Here is a 16,283-nt window from a genome sequence, read left to right as displayed (position 1 = left end):
GGCAAAGAGAGGCGCGAAGCATCTACCGATAAGAATTAGTTCAATTAACTTGTGGCTGATTTATAACCAGGATGTGCCAGCCTCACCTCCGGGCTCATCACTCTGGTGCCTCACTTAACCCTTTCCAGCTACAAGATGAGTGGTAGCCTGCTCAGACAAGGGAAAAGGGGGTATATTCATGACGGGCTTATCACATCACATTACCATGAGCTGGGACCAGACATCATCATAATGTGAGAGATAGTAACATGTAGTATAAAATAAAACAGGTCTGTATTTATAGAATGAAAGTCAGTTAGAGCCATTACTGGAAATAAGATAATAATCACACACTCTCAGAGCTTCACCTTCAGATACTGATTCTGTTACTATCAGCATTTCCAGTTTTTCTGAACCACGCCAGATATAGTCTACAGAAAGATGAGATCGGTGCTAAATGCGGCAGTCAGTGCAGCTTAGGAACCCACAGGGAAGCAGCAGTGTTGTGATTGAGCCCCTAAAATAAAATGGAAAGGACAGGCCAGTTACACATTATGGGGCAGTTCAGTTAGCTTACAGCCTAGAGCAGTGGTTCCCAAGCTGCGTGCCGTGGCACCCTGGGGTGCCTCGGGATACTTGCAGGGGTGTCTAAGGTTGATGGTCCAGCACAAAATAAAATTATTGATGGTCAATGTAATGTAAATATGTGGACAAAAAAAGGCTCAAACCTGTCCACCACCACATAACTGAGCCTAAGGATGACAGGTCAGCAAAATTTACTTCACTTTACTACAGTATTTCTGAATTTCTCAATAGCAAATGTTTGGCTTAGGGGTGCTGTGAAAACAATGCTGTTACTCTAGGGCGCCGTGATTCAAAAACGTTTGGGAACCTCTGGGCTAGAGCTTTAATGCCCGTAACTATTCACTTATAAGCCCATTTCCTCACACGATAAGGCCGCGGCTAACACGCATTAGCCCATAGATTCCGGGTTATGTGCTATGGGTTAACGCACTCGCGTTGGTCGCAGTAAGAGCTAAGGAGTCTATTTAGCAAGCATAATTTGACTTAAATCATGCAGAAACTAAAGCATGATCTGAGTATGCTAAGCTATGCAGCAAAGGGTTAACAGAGAAGATAACGCAATTAGAGCTGTTAATACCCCACTCTTACAATATCACACTGTAGAGAGCAAGCCATTGCGTTTAGCGGTCTCTGCTATTCAGGCAGAGCCGGATTTAGACCTCATGGGGCCCTAGGCAAGATACCGGTTTGGGGCCCCCTCCCTCAAACAGTCCATAGCATTATATTGTCCCTTATACCTTAACCAAAACCCTAAACTAACCCTAATACACTATCCATAATACCCTAACACAAATCCCTAAACTAACCCCAATACCCAAACTGCTACACCAACCCCAATACCCTAACCCAAACTGCTACACCAAACCTAATACCCCATCCCTAATACTCTAGCCCAAACTACTACACCAAACCTAATACCCCATCCCTAATACCCTAACCCCAAACTGCTACACCAAACCTAATACCCCATCCCTAATACCCTAACCCAAACTGCTACACCAAACCTAATACCCCATCCCTAATACCCTAACCCAAACTGCTACACCAAACCTAATACCCCATCCCTAATACCCAAACTGCTACACCAAACCTAATACCCTAACCCAAACTGCTACACCAAACCTAACCCCATTCCTAATACCCTAATCCAAACTGCTACACCAAACCTAATACCCCATCCTTAATACCCTAACCCAAACTGCTACAGCAAAACTAAACTCCATCCCTAATACCCTAACCCAAACTGCTATACCAAACCTAATACCCTAACCCAAACTGCTACACCAAACCTAATACCCCATCCCTAATACCCTAACCCAAACTGCTACACCAAACCTAATACCCTAACCCAAACTGCTACACCAAACCTAATACCCCATCCCTAATACCCTAACCCAAACTGCTACACCAAACCTAATACCCTAACCCAAACTGCTACCCCAAACCTAACCCCATTCCTAATACCCTAACCCAAACTGCTACACCAAACCTAATACCCCATCCTTAATACCCTAACCCAAACTGCTACAGCAAAACTAAACTCCATCCCTAATACCCTAACCCAAACTGCTACACCAAACCTAATACCCTAACCCAAACTGCTACACCAAACCTAATACCCCATCCCTAATACCCTAACCCAAACTGCTACACCAAGCCTAATACCCCATCCCTAATACCCTAACCCAAACTGCTACACCAAACCTAATACCCTAACCCAAACTGCTACACCAAACCTAATACCCTAACCCAAACTGCTACACCAAACCTAATACCCCATCCCTAATACCCTAACCCAAACTGCTACACCAAGCCTAATACCCCATCCCTAATACCCTAACCCAAACTGCTATACCAAACCTAATACCCTAACCCAAACTGCTACACCAAACCTAATACCCCATCCCTAATACCCTAACCCAAACTGCTACACCAAACCTAATACCCTAACCCAAACTGCTACACCAAACCTAATACCCCATCCCTAATACCCTAACCCAAACTGCTACACCAAACCTAATACCCTAACCCAAACTGCTACCCCAAACCTAACCCCATTCCTAATACCCTAACCCAAACTGCTACACCAAACCTAATACCCCATCCTTAATACCCTAACCCAAACTGCTACAGCAAAACTAAACTCCATCCCTAATACCCTAACCCAAACTGCTACACCAAACCTAATACCCTAACCCAAACTGCTACACCAAACCTAATACCCCATCCCTAATACCCTAACCCAAACTGCTACACCAAGCCTAATACCCCATCCCTAATACCCTAACCCAAACTGCTACACCAAACCTAAACTCCATCCCTAATACTCTAACCCAAACTGCTACACCAAACCTAATACTCCATCCCTAATACCCTAACCAAAACTGCTACACCAAACCTAATACCCCATCCTTAATACCTTAACCCAAACTACAACACCAAACCTAATACCTCATCCCTAATACCCTAACCCAAACTGCTACACCAAACCTAAACTCCATCCCTAATACCCTAAACAAAACTGCTACACCAAACCTAAACTCCATCCCTAATACCCTAACCCAAACTTCTACACCAAACCTAATACTCCATTCCTAATACCCTAACCCAAACTGCTACACCAAACCTAATACTCCATCCCTAATACCCTAACCCAAACTGCTACCCCATCCCTAATACCCTAACCAAAACTGTTACACCAAAACTAAACTCCATCCCTAGTACCCTAACCCAAACTGCTACACCAAACCTAATACCCTATCCCTAATACCCTAACCCAAACTGCTACACCAAACCTAATACCCAAATTCCAAAAGTAACCCTAACCCTTAACCCAAACTGCTCCAATACCCAACCCCAAAACTAACACTAATACCCTAAGCCTATGATTTTCCCTCTTAGTACTATAAAGGAGGCAGGGGCCCTCTCCTCATTACCCCATACATACAACACAGAAGCCTGATCTGAAACAGTGCTAAGGATTAGAAGATGGCTGTGAGGTGGCATCTGCAGTGGGTGCTGTGGTGTGGTCATGCACAGTAATGTGTGTGATTCTGCTCAGCTTAGTGCAACCATGGTGATGAGTGATCACCATGCAATGATGGAACACCCATCACTGTGAGGAGGCAAGGGAAAGGATTTCTAGGACTTGCCTGCATGTTGAAAAGAGATAACCTCATGACCCAGTTCTGTGTTCTTAAGTTGAAGACCTCAGTTTGCATGTCTCATACAGGAAGTTTGCAAGCAGCAGACAGCAAGGGAGTGTTTGTTACAAAACCCTCCTCCTTCCTCTCTGGAAAGACTGACACCAGGGCCCATCAATGAGAGAGAGAGAGGGAAGTAGGGTGGTGCAGCAAGGGGAATTGTGAGATAATGTGTGACTACAGTGTGACTCTGGAGGTTGGGGTGTTGTCCCCTCTCAGTGTCTTTAGCTATATAGCAGCTCTGTGTGCCCTGCTACAGCTGCCATTGCTGACCAGGTTGGGAGAAGATATATAGCAGCTCTGTGTGTCCTGCTACAACTGCCATTGCTGGCCAGGTTGAGAGAAGATATATAGCAGCTCTGTGTGTCCTGCTACAGCTGCCATTACTGGCCAGGTTGGGAGAAGATATATAGCAGCTCTGTGTGCCCTGCTACAGCTGCCATTGCTGGCCAGGTAGGGAGGAGATATAGAGCAGCTGGATACTGCACTCTGAGTGAACTGTATTGATAAAACCCTGTTTACTGTTCGCTGGATTTCTGTGTCTCCATGAATAAAGTTAATCTTGCCTTCATTATAACCTGCTCCACTGTGTGATCCGTGAACCCCGGGATACCCAGGTCACCCGGTATCCTCACAGTCACCACCACCATTTTTTTTTTTTATATATATATATATTTATATGGTAGGTGGGGAGTGCACAGGACTGCCTTACAGTACAAGTATATTACAAGTACCTAATAATACCATTATCCTGAAATGATGTACTAATAATATCATGATCATCATAATGTATATTACAATATAAGGGAGCTCTGTCTACCCCCAGACCTCACCTACCATAAAATATAAAACCTACATAATTCCATCTATAGTAAAGTGTATTTGAGAACATTACATTATAGTACAATTGTACTAAAATATTCTTTGCAAAATCCATTGTAAAAGAGGATGTACTTCCTGTGAGCTTCCACTAAACCACTCCCTTACCCAACCCCCATTGGCAGAACAAAGTCACAACACCTGTCACTCTTTCCTACAAAATAACCCTACTGTACCCATCAACAATATTAAGGGCTTAGAGGTGCTTATGCCTAAATTACATTCGCTTGCACTTAGCACTTGCTCACATTACCTCACCCCTGGTCTTAAGGATCAACATTGACTTGCAGCCCATAATTATTAACTCTTCAGTATAAACCAGATTGCACAACATAAAACTATATAATTAAATCTATATTAAAGAGTAATTGAGAATATTACATTATAGAGGAATGTTAACACAGTACCTTACCTGCCTGGCTGCTGTGCTACACTGTGATCGGATCCTCACTGGGCCGAATTCAATTCAGTGCGATGATGAATAGCCGCAGCTATTCAATACAACGTGCTGTTTGCCTGGTCGGGAATTGGTTAAGTCAGAATGCCGATTCTCACGACTTAACCTGGGTGTTAAGGCGCGGTAACCGGCACTCTCTGACTAAAGTGCCGGGTACGCGGCTTTTAGCACTGCGCTAAGCTGGCAAACAGCTGCGCGACCAAAACTTTTGTCGGATTTCTTCTTGCATCCCCAGGGGGGTGCAAGAAGAAATCCATTAGCCCCCCCAAACAGCTCCCTCCCGTGGCTATTCATCTTCGCATTGAATTGAATTCAGCCCACTGTCTCATTAATACTCACCCAGTGACTGACTGGATGCCAGTCTGCCTCTGTCTGTCCCTCTGCTCCTCGCTGGGTGCTGCTGGTGGTAGAGGCTGCTGTGCTGGGGCGGGCTGGAGCTGGATGGGGCTGAGTCGTGGGCAGTGACCCTCCTATGCACAGTCTGTGACAGAGAGTGCAGACAGTGGCTTCACAGCGGGACTCTGGGAGTGTGGGTGTCTCATGACGTCATGCAGGACTTGTAACAAAACGCAGGATTAAACTGATGGATATTAGACTGTGGCTTGAACATTTTGAAACAAAGTATTTACAGTGTGTTCTTTATGCTTCCTGATGTGGAAGAAGCATAAATTGTAATACATGAAAAACTGACTACTGAAAATCTGCTTAGAATAAATAACATAATACATACCCATTATTCATGTGTCAATTTGAAGCAGACCCCAAGAACGGTTTGTGAACCTCAGTATTATTGTATGCTACATGATATAGATATAATAATGGCATCCTATTGGTGAACCATTGTTTTATTTCCGATGTATTAAAAGACCAATGTGTCAACAGTATAATCATGAACAGTGTCGCACTCTCTGTCAGGGCTCGACAAATTTCCGGGGGCCAGGTCGCCATGGCTACTAGATTTTGCAGTGAGGGAGGAAGCAGATCCTCATCAGCTCTGGCGAAGATTTATGTCTATAGTATTGTGGTGTTCATATCATGCACAGGAGTGCATGTGCTGAGTGTCGCCTGCGGTGACTGCTGTGCCTCTGTCCGTCCCGGCCTGCACTGACGACTCCTCTCCATCCTGTCCTGCTCTGATCCCTGCTGTCTGTCCCAGTCTATGCTGATCCTCCTGTATGTCCCGGCTGTCTACTGTCTCCTATCTCCGGCTGCATAGAGCTCTCCGGCAGTAGGGTCTATGCATGGCCAGGGATTGCGGAGCGGCGTCAGAGGGATAGTGGTGTGACCACGAGGGGAGGGGGGTTATGTTGTACTTTCTGGCATCATTATTTTATGTGAAATGTGGTCTGTTATTACTGGAGGGTGGGGGGTGGAGCAGGGGAGCTGTGCAGACCAGTGAGGGGGCCTCCATGTTACTGTATCCATTCAACTGTGACCATTATGTGGACTAGTATAGTGTGTATAACAGTTGTATAACACACAGAGCTGTGCTCCTCACTCACTCCTGTCATTTTTTTGGGGGGGACGGTGGTCTGGCTCCTACACTTTCATCCTGACTCCTAGATTTTAGAAAAATTTGTCAAGCCCTGGTCTATGTACACATGATATTGAGTCTGGAGCCTGATACACGATTTAAACTAGTAACACCAGTGTCCTAGTAATAAATCACTTTACGGCAAAGTTTACATAACACTCTAAAATGTGATCATAGTATGGGAATATTTATATGACTCTGCAGTCGTGAAGGGGAAGAGATATATTGGACCTCAATTTTATATTTATTTGTCCGTAGGCTAATGAACTAAAGAGGGTAATCAACCGATAACTTCTCTCTCCCAAATATAATAATAGAGAACTTTAAGTACTAATATCTGGAGAGCAATAACACTGGACCTCATATAACTATATCTGTCCATATGCTATTGGACTAAGTAGAGGTTAATAACCCGGTAATAATTCCTCTCAAATAAATTATCTTATGCACTATTATACGACTCCCATACAATTCGCTTTATCCCCAGTGTGTCAGAACAGCTATATTGGGACACATGTTCTAGGGGTAACTATATAGGGACTATATAATATACGATCGTAGTAGATCAGTGCATGAAGTGAATATATGGACCTACTTCAAACCTGAAATTAATCATGAATACAAATGATTAAGTGGACACCGAATATCACTTTATTCTTGGGCATATACCAGAATAGATTTGTAAAATATACAGTGTACCTAAATACACACAATAGGAGAATAGAATAAGGATATTCAATCAATCACACAGTGGGACCTTATGGTTTTAATCACTTTTTTTTATTTGTTTAGTTTTCACTAATATATGGTTTTTTTTCATAAAAAAGTTTTAAATATTTTGCTGCTTAAAATTTACATTTTATTATGATGAAATAAAAGTTGTTTTATTTTTAATTGAGTGCGCCATAATAGGACACTCTTTTCTGTTTTTCATCTCTGTGTATAGATTATGTTGCGCAATGCTCCTCTGGGAGGGTTTGACCGGACGGATTTCTTGGGAGCCGCCGGGCCCTAGACGAGTGCCTAGGTTGCCTTGTGGGAAATCTGGCACTGTAGCAGGAATACAATCCTAAAAGGCTTACCTTATATAACGCCATCTGCAAATGGTGTTATAAAAGGGTTGAAAATCCTTATCTGCAGGGACAGACGGCTCTCGTCCAATCAATCCCTGCAGCCGGCAGAAGCTCCACCCGCTCTCCTCCTCTCATTCGGTAATATTACACAGCCAGTGTTCCCTGCAGTGCAGTTACACAGATTTGCAAACATGCATATATGACTACCTGCAGGGACAGTGTGTCAATGCAACCGCTGTGCCCGAGAAGATTATTGCTAAGTAACAGGGAAAAGGGTTGAGTACATAAAAAAACATTGTGTCGATGTTGTCTGAAAATATTCGGACCAACATGGACACTGATGCTGAATAGACCCCTAAAAGCCCCACTTACTATGGATATCTGGAGGTGGCGAAACTTGGTGTAAGTGCAGTCTGCGAGCTTACCACGGCTGCAACTGAATCGCCCCGGGCACTGCTGCAAACCCATGACAAGCACAACGGCTAATTGAATCTGCCCCTATATGCAAGAAGACCTGCATATAACTGAAAGTGTAGACTAGGTGTATTCATATACTGCACCATTACAGGCTGTGGGCCTGATTCAGAGCTGAAAGCTCTGACCAGAGCGCTCGCTCTGAATCAGGGCCCTCCTACCTTTTTTAGGCTTTTTTTTAGGCGCGTCCTCATGGATGCTCGCGTAGCGCTATAGCGAGCGTCCATGATGGTCGCGATGGTCTTGACCATCACGACCATCGGGCTTGCGACGGAGACCCTGCGGTAGGGTCTCGCTGCTGCAAGCCCTGGAGTGATTTTGGCTCTATCAGAGCCAAAATCACTCCCACTGACATCACTAGTGATGTCAGTGGGGCCGGCTTGAGACGGTAGGCGTTCCCATGGGAACGCCTCCGTCTGGCAGGCACGCCCACCAAAGGGGGCGTGCTGTCAATCAACATCGACAGCACGCCCCCTTTGGTGTGAGACCCGGAGCGATGGAGAGCCCGTCGCTGACCAGGTCTCGCGCATGCGCAGGACGGAGCTCCCTCCGTCGTGCGCATGCGCAGTGGGGGAACATCGACCCGCTTGCGAGCGTACTGCCGCTCACGAGCGGGTCTGAATGACCCCCTGTGTCATGTCACTATGTAGTAAATATGCCCGAATACTATAAGGTCTTTGTATTGTCTTTTGTTGGATAATATCATGCTTTGTTCTACGATGGGTTGTATTAATATTATTAATGTTGTGTCTTTCAGGTACGTCAGGATCGTGGGGACGCACAACACAGTCAACAAGGTCTTCCATCTTGTAGCCTTTGAATGCATGTTCACCCACAAAACCTTTACTCTGGAGAAGGGTCTGATCGGTAAGAAACGTCATCCATCCTTGTCTATAACATGACGTTTGCCCATGAAACCCAGTAGATGTTGCAGTGTTGGGATCTGTAATTTGTATGAAATTTCATACACTGTAACGGTCAATTTAAAAGTACAGCGGGAATGTTTGTTCTAAGTAAAGTGACTAACATCCAGGCATATTTATACATATTTATCATATGTCTAGTTGATGCATCATATCTCCAGTGACTCACATCCAGGCATATGTATGCATATTTAACATATGTTAGGTTGATGCATCATATCTCCAGGTGCTGCATAGCTATCCCGTTGTTAACTTTGTAGTTAAACAGACATAATTGGAGTTTGGGCTTTTTTAGGCCTTCAGCCTGAGAGCAGGCTAATTAGTGACTGCACCTGGAAGAGGCTGATATAAGCTGTGTCAGGGTTATGGTTGAGAGTCTCATAGCCTGGGGGAGAACAAGCAGCAGACTTGTTCAGAGACACTGTGATATACTAATTGTAAGTACTGTGCATACAGTCAGGTGCATAAATATTGGGACATTGACAGAATTTTCATATTTTGGCCTCTATTCACCACCACAATGGCTTTGAAATGAAACAAACAAGATGTGCTTTAGCTGCAGACTTTCAGATTTAATTTGAGGGTAATTACATCCAAATCAGGTGAACGGTGTAGGAATTATAACGGTTTCTATATGTGCCTCCCACTTTTTAAGGGGCCAAAAGTAATGGGACTATCAACTCAAAAGCTATTTCATGGACAGGTGTGGGCTATTCCCTCGTTATTTCATTATCAATTAAGCAGGTAAAAGATCTGGAGTTGATTCTAGGTGTGACGTTTGCATTTGGAATCAGTTGCTGTCGACTTTCAATATGAGATCCAAAGAGCTGTCACTATCAGTGAAACAAGCCATCATTAGGCTGAAAAATCAAAACAAACCCATCAGAGAGATAGCAAAAAACATTAGGTGTGGCCAAATCAACTGTTTGGAACATTCTTAAAAAGAAAGAACGCATCGGAGAGCTCAGCAACACCAAAAGACCCGGAAGACCACGGAAAACAACTGTGGTGGATGACAGAAGAATTATTTCCCTGGTGAAGAAAAACCCCTTCACTACAGTTGGCCAAATCAAGAACACTCTCCAGGAGGTAGGTGTATATGTGTCAAAGTCAACAATCAAGAGAAGACTTCACAAGAGTGAATATAGAGGGTTCACCACAAGATGTAAACTATTGGTGAGCCTCAAAAACAGGAAGACCAGATTAGAGTTTGCCAAACAACATCTAAAAAAAGTAGCAAAAGGAGGGGGATTTAACCCCCTATTGTACCTCAGCACACTGAATAATACCTGCAACAATATATGAAGACTATATGGTCATAGAAATTCAGAGATATTAGTTGCATGCATTTGCAAATACATGGGAGGCTGCTGGGCCACGTCACGGCTTCTCTGTTACCAGCAGTCCCTAACACTAAGGGGTTCACGTCCGGGGCGCAGTGCACCACAAAAAACGTCCAGCCCAGGACCCCCCCCAGGGCATCACACGAAATGGAAAAAGAGTGACAGTGCAGTGAAAAGTATAGCTGTGTGTGAGTAATCATTAAGTGTGGAATGAGAGGTTAAAATATATGTGAAAAAATACATGAATAATAAACAAACATAAAAGGTGATGTGAAAAGCAACTATGTGTATTAAGTGGTGATGCCCTGAGGAGGCCCAGCCAGACCAGTCTCGGGGGCCCTACGCCCAAACGCTCACCCCAAATGTAAAATATACCAATTATAAGGCCTCATGATAAAGGCACATATATAATTTTGTCAAATGTAAGGCCTCATGATAAAGGCACATACAAAAATGCATCCAAATTGAGAGCCAGCTGCCATTACAGTTCTGGAACAACATCCTATGGACAGATGAGACAAAGATCAACTTGTACCAGAGTGATGGGAAGAGAAGAGTATGGAGAAGGAAAGGAACTGCTCATGATCCAAAACATACCACCTCATTAGTGTGAAGCATGGTGGTGGTAGTGTCATGGCGTGGGCATGTATGGCTGCCAATGGAACTGGTTCCCTTGTATTTATTGATGATGTGACTGCTGACAAAAGCAGCAGAATGAATTCTGAAGTGTTTCGGGCAATATTATATGCTCATATTCAGTCAAATGCTTCAGAACTCATTGGACGGCGCTTCACAATGCAGATGGACAATGACCCGAAGCATACTGCAAAAGCAACCAAAGAGTTTTTTAAGGCTAAAAAGTAGGGATGTGCAGGCTCGGATAGGTTCGAGTTTGCACGTGGAGTTCGGATTTTTCCCTCCAAAAAAACGGAACTCAGAAAGAGGCAAAACGTCATCTTGCATGGACGAACATCATCATTCCTGGACAAAAGTCATCTTGCATGGACGAACATCATCATTCCTGGACAAAAGTCCAGGAATGATGATGTTCATCCATGCAAGATGACGTTTTGCCTCTTTCTGAGTTCCGTTTTTTTGGAGGGAAAAATCCGAACTCCACGTGCAAACTCGAACCTATCCGAGCCTGCACATCCCTACTAAAAAGTTGAATGTTATGCAATGGCCAAGTCAATCCCCTGACCTGAATACGATAGAGCATGCATTTCACTTGATGAAGACAAAACTGAAGGGAAAATGCCCCAAGAACAAGCAGGAACTGAAGACATTTGCAGTAGAGGCCTGGCAGAGCATCACCAGGGATGAAACCCAGCGTCTGGTGATATCTATGCGTTCCAGACTTCAGGCTGTAATTGCCTGCAAAGGATTTGCAACAAAGTATTAAAAAGTGAAAGTTAGATTTAGGATTGTTTAGTCTGTCCCATTACTTTTGGCCCCTTAAAAAGTGGGAGGCGCATATAGAAACCGTTGTAATTCCTACACCGTTCACCTGTTTTGCATGTAATTACCCTCAAATTAAATCTGAAAGTCTGCAGTTAAAGCACATCTTGTTTGTTTCATTTCAAAGCCATTGTGGTGGTGAATAGAGGCCAAAATATGACAATTCTGTCAATGTCCCAATATTTATGCACCTGACTGTATGCCTATGTTTGTGGTGAGAGCAGTAGGCCCTACCACTTTGAGAGAGGGAATCTTATATTTAGTTAGTGCATATTTTTAGGTTTTCTGTTTTACTGTACAATAAAAAATAGCTGAGGCTAGCTAACCCTGGACTGGTGTGCTGTTTCCTGGCTGCTGTGTGTTTGGAGGTGTCCATCTACCACAGGAGAGGGACCTCCTACCCTGATCTTGTTACAATATATATATGTGTATATATATGCTGCATGTGGTTTGGCACTAGCCACAATGAAAAAAACTAGATGTTGGGTGCCTTCTTAACAAACATATATAGCAGGTATTTCCTTTATACGCTGAATAAGCCCCCTAGTGAAAGAAGATAGAGGCACTCCATTGTAGAAAAAATACAATATATTGAAAAAAGTTACATGATACACCACAAGTGTGTCGACGTTTCAAGGTCTCCCCGGACCTTGTCTTCAGGACCAGTGTACTCAAAGTGAACAAGTAAGAGTGTCTTACCTAAATAGTGTAGTAGATGTGGCGTGTCGGTGCACGCTGGACTCACCCGGCCGCGGGATGACGTTTCCATCAAGGGAAACCCGGAAACCGCCACCAAGGATGACGTCACGCGTCTCCCTGGAAACCCTGTACAACACCGTCATCCCACTAGGTAGGGGCGAACAGCTGAAAAATAAAAAGTGTATAATGAGCTGTGTGCTAGTTGTGATGTGAAATGAATCATGTGCACTGCAAAGATAATGTGACTAAATGTAACAAAATGTAAGATGCTGATAAGAGCAATGCATAATAAATAAAAAACGTGCTGTGAGTGATACAAAAAAAGTGCATAAATAACATATATGTGAAAAATAATGTGTCATGAATGTGTAAGGCGTGTAATGAAAAAAATGTATATGTAAAAAAATGTATGAAAAAAATCTAGATGACAATGAATATATATGTAAATAAATATGTCAATATAAATATAGATACTTGGACTAATGTAAAACACCAATTACGATACCTGTTAAAGAGACATAATAGCTTAAATAAATATATACAAGCAGCAACCTGCTATGTTATTCAAGTCACCATTAAGCAATGATAAATAAAGAAAAAAAAAAGAAAAATTCAAGAAAAACACTTTCTTGAAACGTCATCCCGCGGCCGGGTGAGTCCAGCGTGCACCGACACGCCACATCTACTACACTATTTAGGTAAGACACTCTTACTTGTTCACTTTGAGTACACTGGTCTTGAAGACGAGGTCCGGGGAGACCTTGAAACGTCGACACACTTGTGGTGTATCATGTAACTTTTTTCAATATATTGTATTTTTTCTACAATGGAGTGCCGCTTTCTTCTTTCACTAGGCCTTATTCAGCGCCTAAAGGAAATACCTGCTATATGTGTATATATATATATATGTGTGTGTGTGTGTGTGTAAATTATATATATATAACTAGCTGGTGTACCTGGTTTTACCCATTGATGAGTCCGTTAGTCAGGACATTTGATTTTATTTATATAGACTGACTGACTCATTAACGCCCAGCCTAAACCCCTGGACATAGAAACATGAAAATCGGGTAGTATATTCCTTCCATGACGTAGGTGCCCACTAAGAAGGTGTTTTTCCGAAATCGACACCTAAGGGCGTGAAAATGGGTAAAATGTTTCCTCCCCCTGTGCAATGTTCTGACTGACTGACTCATTGTAGCTGTAGCACAGATCATATTCAAACACCAACTGTCATCCCAAGTGCTGCCAAACATCACTGGCAGTTGGTGTGGCGCCTCTATTTGAATGGTGAGGGAAGGGAATGTGTTACTACAGAGGGGAGAGAGGAAAATGTGTTACAACAGCAGTGAGAGGGGAATGTGTTACTATAAAGGTGAGGGAGGGGATTCTATTACTTCACAAGTATGTAAGGGGATTGTGTTACTACACAGGTGAGGGTGGGGAATGTCAGATGTGTTACTAAGTGGTGAGGGGAAGAGAATGTATTACAACACAGGTGAGGGAATGGAATGTGTTAATATAGAGTTGAGCTGGGGTAATGTGTTACTCCAGAGGTAAGGTAGGGATTGCATTTCTACACAGGTGAAGGAGGGGAATGTTGATTGTGTTACAGCACGGGCGAAGGGAGGGGAATGTGTTACTACAGGGGTGAGTAGGGTAATATATTACTACAGAGGTGAGGAAGAGGAATGTGTTATTACACAGGTGAGGGAGGGTAATTTCTTACTAAAGCAGTAAGGGAGGAGATGCATTACTATAGAAGCGAAGGATTAATGTGTTACTGGAGTGGTGAGTGGTAAGATGGAAATGGATTTACATACTCACCCACCAGTCATAACATTAAAACTACTGAAGTGAAGTGGATGGTATATATTAGGCATCAAGTGATCACTCAGCTCTTGAAGTTGATGTGTTGGAAGCAGGAAAGATGGGCAATCGTGAGAATCTGAGCGACTTTGAAAAGTGCCATAGTATGATGGCTAGGGGACTAGGTCAGAGCATCTCCAACACAGGTCTAGTGGAGTTCCCAGTATGCAGTTGTTAGTATCTACCAAAAGTGGTCCAAGGAAGGACAACTGATGAACTGGCGACAGGGGCATGGGTGCCCAAGACTCATAGATGCACTATGAGAGCGAAGACTAGCCCGTCCTACCCCGCAGAAGAGCTACTGAAGAACAAATTGTTGAAAAAGTTAATACTGGCTATGACAGAAAGGTGGCAGAGCGTCGCAGCTTGCTGCGTATGGGGCTGCGTAGCCACAGAGCGGTCTTAGTACCCATGCTGACCCCTGTCCACTGCTGAAAGTGCCTACAATGGGCTCATAAGCGTCAGAACTAGACCATGGAGCAATGGAAGAAGGTGGCCTGGTCTGATGTATCACGTTTTCTATTACATCATGTGGACGGCCGGGTGTGTGTGCGTCGTTTACCTGCGGAATAGAAGGCACCAGGATGCACTATGGGAAGAAGGCAAGGTAGTGGAGGCAGTGTGACGCTCTGGGCAATGTTCTGCTGGGAAACCTTAGGTCCTGGCATTCATGTGGATGTTACTCTGACACGTACCACCCACCTAAATATAGCTGCAGACCAAGTACACATCTTCATGGCAGCGGTATTCCCTGATGGGAGAGGCCTCTTTCAGCAGGATAATGAGCCCTGCAAAAAGAAAATAATTATATATATTAAGTGCTCAGAGAAGGAACTACATATCCCAACATGCCCTGCCACAGTTTTGCTATTAGTGCATGCTAAGACTGTGTCAGGGCATGCTGGGATAGGTAGTTCCACAGCTATTGGAGGGCCACATGTTGAATGCTGTTATACCCCTGCTCCATAGTGTTTTATTGTCTAACATATAGTAAATATAGCATTACTGCACTATGAGACTAGTGGAAATATGAGACCTAGTTTCCCAGACCAATCTTTAATTGCAGGATCAATGAGTTGTATTTGGGTACAGAGGTAGGGGCATTGCCTCCCCCAAATTATCATGGTGCTTCTCAGAGTAAATGGGAGTTTTAGTGGAGACAGAGCCTGGGTGCATTTCTTCCTGCTTTTGTTGTACTCCACATGTAAAATTTGCTGCATTATTAATATTTAATGTCCGGGTTCTTCATGTTAGGATACAGTTTTCATTGTGTGTATCCTGTTTACCCCAGATCCATGCGCCAGTCTACACTGTGGCACCGGCACCCTCTCCGAGGCCGTGCCTGCCTGCTGTGCTCGGCGTTTCTCCTCTGTGGCAGAACCATAGTTACTCCTGTGTATTCACTGTTTAGATAACTTCTCTCAATTTGTAGATGTAAGAAATGTTGCTGGAAGGAAATACGACTTTTGATAAATTTCCAGGCTCCTGTGACTAATTAAATCATTGATTTTAAGTCAGAAACTAATTAAAGGATAACTTAGGAGGAAGGTGCAGTTCCTGGAACAGTTTACTATTTTATTGTTACTGCAAGTAGTTTTGGTGTTTAAACAGACTTGACATTCTGGAGAACTCTAGAGACAGCTTTTCAATATTACATGTTTGTCCAGTTGTCAATGTCTTGATCTTTTTTATATTTGGAGTCCTATGTTCTATATTAAGGCAGCAATTTATTCTTTAATTTGATGATTACTTAGTCTGGTTCTGTTTTCATGTGTAGTCTGTATTAATGCACAATATGGCAGCTTCC

The 16,283-nt window shown here is 43.5% G+C and overlaps 1 protein-coding gene across 1 annotated transcript in view; it reads left to right on the top strand.

Annotated features, from left to right (window-relative positions):
- The window catches only part of BTBD9 (BTB domain containing 9), a 216,918-nt gene that overhangs the window by 126,716 nt on the left and 73,919 nt on the right, over window positions 1-16,283 (top strand). The window contains exon 7 of the mRNA XM_088445317.1: window positions 8,942-9,051. Coding sequence (XP_088301443.1) covers window positions 8,942-9,051 — 110 coding nt within the window. The remainder of the gene's footprint in view (window positions 1-8,941; window positions 9,052-16,283) is intronic.

Source organism: Taudactylus pleione, unplaced genomic scaffold, assembly GCF_031769625.1.
Source record: "Taudactylus pleione unplaced genomic scaffold, aTauple2 ptg000378l, whole genome shotgun sequence".
Taxonomy (NCBI): Eukaryota; Metazoa; Chordata; class Amphibia; order Anura; family Myobatrachidae; genus Taudactylus; species Taudactylus pleione.
The sequence above is the reverse complement of the archived record's forward strand: the minus strand, read 5'-3'. Positions and strand labels throughout refer to the sequence as shown.